This window comes from Delphinapterus leucas, chromosome 5 (assembly GCF_059928025.1).
Source record: "Delphinapterus leucas isolate spDelLeu-1000000601 "Yukka" chromosome 5, BTC_Dleu_Yukka2, whole genome shotgun sequence".
NCBI classification, from domain to species: Eukaryota; Metazoa; Chordata; class Mammalia; order Artiodactyla; family Monodontidae; genus Delphinapterus; species Delphinapterus leucas.
Window position 1 is genome coordinate 1,748,073 of NC_143133.1, and position 13,496 is coordinate 1,761,568.

General features: G+C 46.2%; 1 protein-coding gene across 5 annotated transcripts in view; it reads left to right on the top strand.

Moving 5' to 3' along the window:
- Positions 1-12,919: 12,919 nt before the first annotated feature.
- The window catches only part of FAM193A (family with sequence similarity 193 member A), a 174,156-nt gene continuing 173,579 nt past the window's right edge, over positions 12,920-13,496 (top strand). For 2 of the 5 annotated variants that reach the window (XM_089911406.1, XM_089911407.1), the window contains exon 1: positions 12,923-13,482. In XM_089911406.1, the coding sequence (XP_089767532.1) occupies positions 13,255-13,482 (228 nt within the window). In that variant the 5' untranslated portion in view covers positions 12,923-13,254. Of the gene's footprint in view, positions 13,483-13,496 lie in introns of all 5 variants that reach the window. The other 3 variants (XM_089911408.1, XM_022554880.2, XM_022554882.2) reach the window with 3 other exon arrangements.

The window sequence follows — 13,496 nt, forward strand, 5'->3', positions numbered from 1 at the left end:
TATCTCGTGTGTGCATTCATTTGCTCTTTTGGATCAGTATCACCCCCCACCCTTGCCCAAGGTGTGTGATCCTGTCTACCTCGTGTTTGGTGTATTTTGTGACAGTATGTGTGCAAGAAAGTTGCTTGGTCATCTGCTGACCCAGAAGTCAGCAAGTAAGAGGTCATCCTTGGAGCAGAGCCCCAAGTCCAGGCCCTGGAATCCCTAAACGAGCAGAATCTTAACCTCAGGCCTGAAGAAGCGAGGTTGGCTGTGGGCCGTCTGCTCAGTCTGGCCAGTGCCAGCTCAGGAGAGGAGCTCCGAGCAGTGTGGACTCGGACTGACCTGGGGTCCTGGCAGTGCAGCGCACCTGCCCCAACCACTGTATACAGTTTGCCCTCCGCGTGGGAGTGGGGGCCCAGGAGTGCATGGTGGGCCCGTTAGAGCCCCAAGCAAGCTGTGAGGGGAAAGCTGAAAAGACAGCGTGGGCTTGGCTTACTTCCCAGAGAGTAAGTGATGGCAAAGCTGGCCTTTGCCTGCCTGCTCTTCTCCATTCCTGTCACGTGGTCCCCAGAGACAGAACAGGCTCATGTGCTGGGTGCTTGGGGGCACAGAGGTGCTAAACTTCAGACGCCTGCCTGCCTTCTGTTGGAGACCACCAGAGACAAAAAATACAGTTATTCAAATGCTTATTGCACATTTGCCATGCTCCTGGTACCACACTTGGCTTGGTGGATATTGAGAAACCCACCTCCCGTGCCCTGCTAGGCCATACATCATCGAGGGAGACAGTTCCCCAGGCCAATGGAAAATAAAACTGGCAAAGGTGAGGTACGGGAGTCCAAGAGAACAGGAAGAGATGCTCAGCTGTGCTCCTCAAGGTCTGAAACTTGTCTAGGTAAAGAGAAGAGGAAAGGGTCCTTGAGTGCAGATCCCAGGCCTGGCGCCCCCCCAGTGTACAGGCCTCCCGAGACCTGAGGGTGTGATTGACCAGACACTTCCTTGGTGGCCCCCCTAGACCAGCAGTGTCTGAAGCCAGGAGCCAGGTGAGGCCTCCATCCTCGGCAAGCCCAGGGAGGAGAGGGGAGTCCCATGAAAGGGCGGGGAGTGTGTACCACAGGTGTGTACTAGCAGAGGATGTCCCCCAAAGCTGGCTACAGAAGGGGCTTGTTTCTAGGTTTCTTAGTTTTGAAACTTATGTGGCATCTTAACTACCTTTTTTTGTTGTTGCCATATGGAAATTTAATTGGTTTTGTAAATTGTGTGAGCATTCTTGCCAAAGTCTCATTCTAATTAAGAATCTGGATTCTGTTAAAATTTTGTACGTTCACAACCATACCATCTGCAATGGAATGTTCTAATTCTTGGAACTTTCTTTTTCTTTATGAACTTGTTAGGTAACAGAGGTTCCTTTTCCAACCACGAGATAGGAGTTTGTATTTTATTTCTGTTTTATTTTGTCACAAGGGATGTATCACCTTATTGGTTCTTTTTCTACTTCTACTGAGACATAGGATTTTCCCCCTTTGGATCAGTTAATGTAGTGTATCAGTGATTTTTTTTTCAGTGCTCACCAGCATATTTCATGGGTAAATCTACTTTGTTCATGATGTTTTATCTTACACATTTCTTACTTTGTTTTGCCAATATTTGATTTAGGGTTTCTAAATATCCATGTTCGTGGGTTATATTGACCTATCATTTTCTTACACTGTCTTTGTCAGGTTTTGGTTTCAAAGTAAGTTCCCTACAGTGAGACTAAGGAGAATTGTCTCTATACCCTGGATTCGAATTATTTGTTCCCTGAATGTTTAGTAGAACTCAGCAATAAAATTTCTGGGCTATTTTTATTAAGGAAAGATTTTAAAATACTGATCTGATTTTTTAATGTTTGCAAATTATTCACATTTAAGTCAGTTAAGTTACAGGTTTCTGGGAATTTGTGTATTTCATCTCGTTACAAGCCTTTGGTATAAAGTTCAGAATATTCTCTCGTCAGCTAATTAGTGTCTGCAGCATCTTTTTATCATTAATACTAATTTATGCTTTCCGTTTTAATCAGTTTTGGAGATTTGTCTGTTTCATATTCTATTTATGTTAATTCCAGTACCCAAAGTCTTGGTGGGTCTAATTCTGAGGCCTTTTATTCCGGCTGGCTCTCACTAATGATGACTTCCTTCTTTGTGTGTTTTGTAAACTTTTTTCTCCCTTACTTTGAACCCAGGTAACTTGGTAACTATCTGAAAATTCTTTGAGACCTGAACTGAAGGTGGGTTCCTCCAGAAAGTATTTACCCTTGCTTTTTAACTTTTTACCCTTGCTTTTATGAGGTGTTTAAGGCTTAGTTACCAACTCAAGGCCACTGTATTTATTTATCTTTTATACTGTGAAATATACCACACAAAAAGCACACCTCACTGAATTACTTCAAAAGTACAGTTCAGTGCATTACCATAAAGCAAAAGCCTGTGAAACAACCAACTGCAACAAGAAACTATTACCAACACCTTAGAAGCCCCTTCTTGTCCTCCCTCCTGGTCAGTATAGTCTGCCTTTTCCTCCAAGGTAATCGCTATTCTGACTTTTATGAAAATCACTCCTTTAATTATAGTTTAATTACCAAAACACAATCCTACTCACGTACTTTACTTTTGCCTATTCTTTGCACTTTAAACAGATGGAATTGGGGACTTCCTGGAGGTCCAGTGGTTAGGACTCTGCGCTTCCACTGCAGGGGGCACAGGTTCGATCCCTGGTCGGGGAACTAAGATCCCGCATGCTGCACGGCATGGCCAAATTAAAAAATAAATAGATGGAGTCACTCAATGTGTATTTTGTGGAGGAGGGGGTGGCTTCTGTTGCTCAGTATTATATCTGTGAGGTTCATGTTGTGTAGTTTGTTCATTTTCCGTACTGTATAGTATTTCATTAGATGAATATGCTTCAGTTTATCCATTCTTCCGTTAATTTATGTTTTTTGCTATTAGTAGCCAAATGTGAACATTCTGTATATCTTTTGGTGCAGTTTTGCTCACATACCTGTTGGACATATACTTAAGTGTGAAATTACTGGGTTATAGGGAATGAACATTTAGGAGAACCCACAAATACGTGGACATTAAACAACACACTTTTAAATGACCAATGGTTCAAAGAAGAAATCACAAGGGAAATTAGAAAATACTTTGAGAAGAACGAAAATGAGAACACAGCATACCAAAACATGGGATGCAGTGAAACCATGCTCGGGGGATAGTCATAGCTATAAATGTCTACATTAGAAGATCAAATCAATAACTATGCCTTAAGGAACTGAAAAAAAAACAAACTAAACCCAAAGTTAGCGCACAGTTACAGTACAAATTCAGCAAAGTTCTGGGGGATAAATTCACAAATCAGTTGTATTTCTATACACTGTCAACGATCTGAAAGGGAAATAAAGAAAATTCCATTTTCAGTAGCATCAAAAAAAATAAAAGGAGTAAATTTAACCAAGTAGGTGCATAATTTGTACACTGAGACATATAAATCCCTACAAAACACTGCTGAAGGAAGCAAACCTAAATAAATAGGCATCCCATGCTTGTGGGTTGGAAGACAGTATTAAGATCGCAATAGTACCCAAAGCAATATAGTATAGAATCAATGCAGTCCCTACCAAAGCCCAATGGCAATTTTAATAGAAATTTGTATGGAATTTTAAAGGACCCAGGATAGCTAAAACAATCTTGAAAAAGAAGTTGGGAGACTCACTTCCCAATTTGAAAACATTATAAAGGTACAGGAATCAAAACAATGTGGTGCTGACTTAGGGACAGACATACAGACCAATGGAGTAGGATTGAGAGCACAGAAATGAATCCTCACTTCTATGGCCAAATGATTTTCACAAGGGTTTCAAGACCATTCAATGAAGAAAGGTCTCTCCAACAAATGGTGCTTGGAAAACTGGATATTCACGTGCATAAGAATTAAGGTGGTGGAGCTTCCCTGGTGGCGCAGTGGTTGAGAATCTGCCTGACAATGCAGGGGACATGGGTTCGAGCCCTGGTCCGGGAAGATTCCACATGCCACAGAGCAACTAGGCCCGTGAGCCACAACTACTGAGCCTGCGCAGCTGGAGCCTGTGCTCCGCAACAAGAGAGGCCGCGATAGAGGCCCGCACACCACGATGAAGAGTGGCCCCCGCTTGCCGCAACTAGAGAAAGCCCTCGCACAGAAACAAAGACCCATCACGGCCAAAAATAAATATAAAAATAAATTTAAAAAAATTAAGTTGGGTCTTTAAACAGTATATGAAAATTAATGAAATGGATCACAGACCTAGATTTAAAAGCTAAAACTATAAAATTCTTAGAAAAAAACATGAAGGCAAATATTCATGACTTTGGATTTGGCAAAGTTTTCTTATATATGACACCAAAAACACAGGCGACAAAAGGAAAAATTAATTTGACTTCATTAAAATTAAAAACTTTTGTGCATCAAAGGATACTATCAGGAGAGTGAAAAGACAACCCACAGAATGGGAGAAAATATTTGCAAGTCATCTATTTAATAAGGGCCTAATAACCAGAATATATAAAGTGCTTCTCCAACTCAACAAGCACAAAAAATCAGCCCAATTTAAAAATTGGCAAAGGACTGAAATAGATATTTCTCCAAAGAAGACATACAAATAACCAATAAGCACATGAAAGGAACTCGGCATCATTAGTCATGAGTGAAATGTATATCAAAACCACAGATACCACTTTACACCCACTGGCTATTATCAGAAACACAGAAAATAAGTGTTGGTGAGGAGGTGCAGAAATTAGAACCCTTGTGCATTACCGGTAGAAATATAAAATGATGAAGCTGATCTAGAAAAGTTTGGTGGCTCCTCAAAAAGTTAAACATAGAATTACCATGTGTTCCAACAATTTCTCTCCCAGATAGATACCCAAAAGAATTGACTCAGATACTTGGGACTCAGGTACTTGTGTATCAATGTTCATAGCAACATTATTCACAACAGCCAAAAGGTAGAAACAACCCAAATGTCCATCAACAGATGAATGGATAAAGTGTGCGCTATATCCATACAATGGAATATTAGCCTGAAGAATGAAATTCTGATACATACTTACAACATGGATGAACCATGATAACATCATGCTAAGTGAAATAAGCTAGACACAAAAGTACAAATACTGTATGATTCTACTTACATGATGTATCTAGAATAGGCAGATTCATAGAGACAGTAGAGTAGAGGTTACCGGGGCCTGGGGTTGTTATTTAATGGGTACAGAGTTTCTGCTTGGGATGGTGGAACATTCTGGAAGTGGATAATGGTGATGGTTGTACAGCATTGTGAATGTAGGTATGCCACTGAATTGTACGCTTGAAAAGGATTACAATGGTAAATTTTGTATTATTTTACCATAGTTTTTTAAATGAAAAAAATACTAGCATACTATTATCATTCATATATCTATATATAAAGTCATATATATGCATATATATATATATATATATATATATATACACACACACACCATTTGTATGTCTTTGGTCTTTATTCCTCCATTTCAATCTGGAATAATTTTCCTACTGCCCATAGAATTTCCTTTGGTATTTCTTTTTTTGTTTGTTTTTGTTTTTTTGTTTGTTTGTTTTGTTTTTTTGGCGGTACGTGGGCCTCTCACTGCCGTGGCCTCTCCTGCTGCGGAGCACAGGCTCCGGACGTGCGGGCTCATCGGCCATGGCTCACGGGCCCAGCCACTCCGCGGCACATGGGATCCTCCCGGACCAGGGCACGAACCCATGTCCCCTGCATTGGCAGGTGGACTCTCAACCACTCGCCACCAGGGAAGCCCTCCTTTAGTATTTCTTTTAGTGAATTCCTGCTGGCAATAAATTCTATTTTTGTTAATCTGAAAATGCCATTATTTTACCTTCATTCTTGCATGATATTTTTGTTTCTGAGTAAAAAATTACAGGTCGCTGTCTAATATGGTTGCTATGAGCCACACGTGGCTGCTGAGTACTTGAGACACGATGAATCCAAATGTAGAGAGACCGCAAGTATAAAACACACAGGGTTCCGAAGACAGTATAAAAAAAAGAGTATTAAGATATGTTGTTAGTAATTTTATATTGGTTACATGTTTTAGTCATGATATTTTGAATATATTGTGTTAAATACATTACAATTTTTAAAAATTATAAGTTGAAAGTTTTTTTCCCCAATTACTCTTTGTCATCCTATTGTTTCCTAGCTTCATTTCTCTTGCAGTCAGCTGTCACATACCTTTGAAGATACGTGAATATTTTCTTTGGCTGAGTTTTTTCTTTGTTTTCAGCAGTTTAGTAATGATGTGCTCAGGTGTGGTTTTGCTTGTTTTTATTCTGCTTTGTGTTCACAGAGATTTTTGAAACTGGGTGAATATCTCACCAATTTTGGAGAATCTGCTTCTGTCTGTGGCATTCTCTCTTCTTGCCTTTTGGGACACCAGTTACACATATGTTAAACTTTCAACTGTGTCTCATGTATTTTTTATTCTCTTTTCTGTTTTATCAATTGCTTTTTTCTCTCTGTGCTGTTTTATGTTGAATTCTAACTCATTAATCCTCTCTTGTACTGTGTCTAGTTGGCTATTAATCTACTGAAGTCAATTTCAGTTACTTTTTCAGTTCTAGTTAATTTCCTGATAGATTACAATTCTCAATTTTTTCATCTTTTTTTACACCTTTTCCTCTATTTTCTTGAACATACTAATTATAGTTATTGTATAGTCTTTGCCTACCAACTCCAATATGTGACTCACCTATCAGTTTTTGTAGCCTTTTGTCTTTTTATTTTCAGTAAAATGGCCATGTGCCTTGATATGACTAGAAATTTTTCATTGAAAGCTGAACTTGTGCATAAGAAAAAAAAAAAATCGGGGATTTCCCTGGTGGTCCAGTGGTTAAGAATCCGCCTGCCAATGCAGGCGGGACATGGGTTCCAGCCCTTGTCCAGGAAGATCCCACATGCCGCAGAGCAACTAAGCCCGTGTGCCACAACTACTGAGCCTGCACTCTAGAGCCCATGAGCCACAACTACTAAGCCCGCGCACCTAGAGCCCGTGGTCTGCAAAAAGAGAAACCACTGCAATGAGAAGCCATGCACGGCAAAGAAGAGTAGCCCCACTCGCCACAACTAGAGAAAGCCCGCACGCAGCAATGAAGACCCAATGCAGCTAAAAAAAAAAAAAAAAACATAGAGGCTGCAGGTGCTCTTTTCCTCTGCTAGGCAAATGGAGCAGGTGCTCCTCACCTTCATCTGGCTGTGCACCAAGCTACGTCAGGGCGGTATTGCGGTTTGGTAAGGTTCTGTTCACCACTGGCTCACTTCCACCTTTAGGATACCATTAGGGCTTCCCACTGAGCACTGGAGCACCTGTCCCTGGTTAGTCCTCATCTCGGTTAAAAGGTGGAGGAGAGATACTTAACAGCCTTAGGCTGTATGTGAGAAACAGACCTACTGGTATTTTAGGGTTTTTTACTATGGTGCAGTCTGTTTACCTGAAAAATATAGTTTGTCCAAAATTGTTTTTTGTCTCCATACATGATTGACAGTTTGGCTGGCTATACAATTCTATTGTATATTTGATTTTCTTTCAGAATTTTGAAGGCCCTGCTCCACTATTTAGCTTCAAATGTTACTGTTAAGACATTTAGTGAGGTTCTTTTTTCCTGCCTTTTTTTTTTTTTTTTTTTTTAATGTGACTTCTGTTTTTCTTCCTGAGCATTTTAGGCTGGGTTTTTTTTTGTTTTTTTTTTTATCTCTGGTTTTCTACAGTTAACCATCTTCCTTGGTGGGCTCTTTCAATCTGGACATTCAACTCCTTACTTCTGGTAAACTGTATTATTTCTTTTTAAACATTTTTATTCATTTATTTTTCACTGCGTTGGGTCTTCGCTGCTGCGCGCGGGCTTTCTCTAGTTGTGGCGAGCAGGGGCTACTCTTCATTGCGGTGTGCAGGCTTCTCATTGCGTTGGCTTCTCTTGTTGCGGAGCATGATCTCTAGGCTGTGGGCTTCAGTAGTTGTGGCACGTGGGCTCAGTAGTTGTGGCTCACGGGCTCTAGAGCGCAGGCTCAGTAGTTGTGCCGCACGGGCTTAGTTGCTTTGCGGTATGTGGGATCTTCCCGGACCAGGGCTCGAACCTGTGTCCCCTGCATTGACAGGCGGATTCTTAACCTCTGAGCCACCAAGGAAGCCCCTGTATTATTTCTTTCAAAAGTTATTTCCCTCCATTTTTTCCCCTAGAATTCTTATTGGAAAGTTGCTGGACCGCCTGGATTGAGATTTTAAGTCTCATTTCTCTCTGATTTTCTGTGTCTTTTGTTCTGCTTTCTGAATAATTTCCTTTATCTTGCAGCCCTTCTATTGAATTTCTTTTACAATTTTGGCTGTATTTTTAATTTTCAAGCCTCCTTTCTTAAACATCTCTGAGGCTATTAGCAGTTTTTGAAAAAGTTTTTGATTCCTTCCATTAACCGTTTCTTTGCCTGCCCCCCTGCACACACATTTTTTCTATCCACACTTGAGCCATTTCTTAAATGACTGGTGATCTTTCACTGTCCCTTCATGTTTACAAGCGACATGTTTTAAAAGCTGATTAGAAGCTCCAGGTGGATAGAGCTTTTGACCTGTGGGCTTCAATTCTGGGTTAGCATCAAGAACTGCCTGATTCTTTGGGATCCCCAAACATTAATATGCCCATTGCTGCTCTTGCATCGTATAGTTTCTACAGAGAATTCCCTGTTCTCTGCTTGGGGGTGGAAGCCTGCTGCCGTAGTTCTGCCTGGGGCAAGGAAATGGCTTGAGCAAAGGTGCTCAACTGTTCTTTCTGCAGACTTAATAAAGCCAGAAATTAGAAAAGGCTTTCTAGGTAATGATTCATTATTATGTAATGCTCCCTGGTTATAAATTGTGAGATAATGAACATATCTAATTTTTCTTATAAAATTGTTTTGTGTTACTAGTACATATTCATATCTTGGTTAATATTTACTGCACATGAAAGTAATAAAACTTGACTTTTACAAAAATATCCAACACATGCCGCCTTTTCCTGTAAGTGGTTCTAAGAGCCTTCCAGAGCATGAGGGTGCTTTGAGTGGCCATCTCCATGCCTAAATCCTCTCCAAGGTCACTGCCCACAAGTCTCTGTGACCACTTGTGCTCCTGCCAGACTGAGCTGCTTTTATTTTTAACAGTATACATAGACCTTTCTGGCCCTACGTCCTGCATTCTCCCTTGTGATGGTTAGTTTAGGTCAACATGACTGGGCCTTAGGGTGCCCAGACATTTGGTTAAACATCATTCTGGATGTGTCTGTTGAGAGTGTTTCTCGATGAGATTAACATTTGCATTGGTAGACTGAGTAAAGCAGATTGCCCTTCTCAATGTGGGTGGGGGACTTCCCTGGTGGTCCAGAGGTTAAGATGCCATGCTTCCAATGCAGGGGGCATGGGTTCAAACCCTGGTTGGGGAGCTAAGATCCCACATGCCAGGTGGCCAAAAAACCCCACAAAAAACAGCAACAACAGAAAAAAGCTGTGGGGACTTCCCTGGTGGTGCAGTGGTTAAGAATCTGCCTGCCAGTGAAGGGGACACGGGTTCAAGCCCTAGTCCGGGAAGATCCCACATGCTGAGGAGCAACAAAGCCCGTGTGCTGCAACTACTGAGCCCACGTGCTGCAACTACTGAAGGCCACGCCTGGAGCCTGTGCTCCGCAACAAGAGAATCCACCACAAGGAAGAGTAGCCTCCACTCACTGCAACTAGAGAAAGCCCACGCGCAGCAACGAAGACCGACCCAACACAGCCAAAAGTAAATAAATTTAAAAAAACAAAAACAAAAACCTGTGGGTGGGACTCATACCATCAGTTGAAGGCCTGGATAGAACAAAAAGACAGCTCCTGTTGCCTGAGTGCCTCTGAGCTGGATCATTTTTTTCCCTACCTTTTGGACTCAAACTGAAACATCAGCTCTTCTTGGGTCTCAAACCTGCTGGGTTTTGGACTAGAACAACTCCATTGGCCCTCCTGGCTCTCAGGCTTTTGAACTTGGACTTGGACTACACCATTGGGTCTCCTGGGCTTCCAGCTTGCTGACTGAAGGTCTTCGGACTTGTCAGCCTCCATCACTGTGTGAGCCAATTCCTTATTTTAAATATATATATATATTTATACATTTATATATGTGTGTATATGTGTATTATACATGTGTGTATATATATGTATGTATATGTGTGTATAAATATATGTATATATGTGTATATATGTGTGTATATGTATGTATATATATGTATGTATATATGTGTGTATATATGTGTGTGTATATATGTGTGTGTATATATATATGTATTTATGTGTGTATATATATGTGTGTGTATATATATATATATCTCCTATTGGTTCTCAAGGGGGTGAAAACTGATTCTTAAGAGGAGAAACAAATCGTAGATATTACAGTGGTTTGTGGCCCTCCCAAAGCTCAACTCTACCAGACAAAATCTTATTCCTTAGTATTTTCTCCTTAGTATCTTAATTTTTCCTTAGGGGGGAGATAATGAAAAACAAAGGTTGAGAACCGCTGCTTTATGCCTTTGCTTCGTAACTTCTGTCCGCCAGGAGCACCCCCTCCACCTGCTGCGCCAGCCTCCAATCTTGCTACCCTGACATCCATTCTCAACATAACAGCCAGAGTTTTCTCAGAAACATACATCCTACCATGACAGTCCCTGCTCAAAACGCTGCATGGCTCTCAGCTGTACTTAGAATAAAACCCAACCTTGCTTTTGTTGGTTCCTGGGACATGCTGAGTTTCCCCCTGCTTGAGTCTCGCACTGCTCAAAGTCCTTTGCTCTGACGGTGATTGACTCTGGTTCAGCTCACCTCCTCAGAGAGGCTGCTCCTGTCCCCAGGTGCCAGAAGGACTCTTCACTGTATCACCCTGTGCTCTGCTGGAACACAAAAGTCACACCTGAGCCACATCTGAATTGGAATCTGGGCCCTGCCTCTGACTATCTGGGTGACTTTGGGCAAATCCCTCACCATCTTTGAACTTTAGTTTCTCATCCATAATATAGGGCTAATGGTGCCTATCTCGAGAACGGTTGTGTGGATTAGATGAGATGATATAGCAGGAGGCAGAATGGCTGGTGCATAATTGCTTGACAAATGGTCATTATTATTCATTCATCCAGCAAATACTGGATTGATGTGTGCCCAGCCCTTGCCTGGCAGGAGCTGGGGTTCAGAGGTGCAGGATGCAGACACTCCCATGCTACCCCCGGCCCAAGACTTGACTTCTCTGGGGATACTGGTGAGCACCAAGAACCCCAATCCAGTGCAATGTGCTCTGACAGGCGAAGTCACAGGGGCTGTGCGAGTGGGGAGTGCCTGACGCAGCCTGTATGGGGAAGGGGGCAGCCCAAAACACTGCCCTCCCAGTGGGGTGCTAAGGCAGGCACCCCACCCACCTTCTCAAACTCTACCTTCAGCAGCAGGGTCATTCAAGACACTTCAGGAGGGGTGAGGGGTCTTATTCTGCCTACATAACATGGAATCTCTGAAAGGCTTTAAAGAGAGGGTTAATTTGATCACATTGACTCATTCCGGTTGTGGAATGAAGAATGGGGTCAGGGGATTAGAAGGCCGCGGCTGCAGCTGGGGCAAGGGTAACGGCCAGGCAGTGGCACCTGGCAGGCCCAGCGCTAACGGTGGGGGGCCCAGGAAACAGTGCAAATGGAGGCCCTCGTACTACACATCCTAGCACCAAGTTCCTCTGCATCTCGGTCCCGTAACCAGCCATGGAACCAAAGAGGGGAACACATACATGTTTTCTGTGTCTCGGTGTTTGTGATGGGTGGGACCCAGGCGAGGGACTCCTGTGGCCCGGGTCTAAGGGCAAAACTGTACCTGGGGCTTGCTGATGATGGGCAAGGGGCCCGGGGAGGAGGAGGGTCCAGACGGAGCGGCCCCACTGGAAGGCCCGGGAGGGTCTGACGGGGTTCGTGGCCTCTGTGGTGGGGTGATTGCGAGGTCGTCAGACATGGCTAGGCCGCCCTGGGACCGTGCAGGGTCGCAAGGCACCGGGAGGCCGGGCGACGGCTGCACGGGACCTCCGGGAGAGGGCGAGCTCGGAAGGGTGCCTCCGGGCCAGGGGTTCTAAGCTAACGGCAAGGTCTGCCGGTTCGCGGCAGCCCCAGCGCCCAGGGCGGTCCCCGACCCGACGGCGGCCCGGGCCAGTGCTTTCCAGGCGCCCTCCGGAACCGCCTAGCCCACGAGGAGTGTCATTCTCGTCCCAATGAGTCACCTGGACACGGGCGAGGGGCCCGGCCCAAGATCCGAGCCAGCCAGTGGAGGAGGCGTATTCGAACCCGGATCCGGGCCAAGGTCACCGGGCCTTTCCTGGCGGGCCAAAGCCGAAGCTGCCCGCCCGGCGCATCCCAGGGACAGGACCGGCCTACAGACCCGGTGGCGGGGACGCGGGGCGCGGGGCGTCTGGGAGGCTGTCAAAGAGGCGGAACTCCTCGCCGCCAGCCTTGTAGTTCATCCACCGCGGGCGACGCGGCCCTGAGCTGGCCGGACCACTCCGCCCAACTACAGGTCCCAGAAGGCCGCGCGGCTCGGGTGGGGCCGAGTGGCGCGAGCGCGGGGTGACGTCACCGCCGCATCCAGCTCCCCTGCCGCAGCCCCTCGCGGCGTCCGGGCGCTCGGTCGCGCGCGTCCTGACGGGAATCGTGGTCCCCGCGCTGGACGCCCCCAGCAGCAGAGCGGGCGCGCGGACTCCAGCTCCCGGCGTGCCTGCGTGCCGGCGCAAGATAACGGCGGGCGGGGAGGGCGCGGCAGAGGGGGAGCGGCGCTCGGGAGGGCGGAGTAAGGCGGGGGGGGGAGGGCGCCCACACCCCTCCCCCTCCCCGCCGCTCCTTCCCCCTCCCCCGACGTAAACTGGGATCCCTTTCCCCTTGTGTCCGCCATATTGGACTCTAACTCTGGTCAGCGGCGGCGCCGGGCCCGGTGGACTCGCCGTTGCTCCCGCCCAGCGGCCGCCCCGCAATTCCCACCCGCCCGGCCCTCCCCGCCCGGAGGCGACCCCGCGCAGCGCCCCCCGCCCGCGGCCGGCCGGAGCGCCCCGCCGCTGCCTCAGCCTCCCCGCCTTCCCCGCCCTCCGCCGCCGCCCGCGGCCCCGCGCCCGCTCCGCGCCCTCCCCGCCCGCCAGCCCGCCCGCCATGAGCCCGGCCGACGCCAAGCGCGGGGCCAAGCGCCGGAAGAACAAGCGGGGCGGCGGCGGCGGCTCGGGCGGTGGCAACGGCGGCGCGGGCGGCGGCAAGGCCGGCCCGGCGGCGGCGCTGCGCGGCTCCCAGGCCACGGGCCTGGCAGCCCCGGGCGGCGCGGCGGCGGCCAACGGGCCCCTCGGCGCGGGCGCGGGCGGCGCCGCCCCCGGAGGCTACTTCGAGGTAAGCGGCGGTGG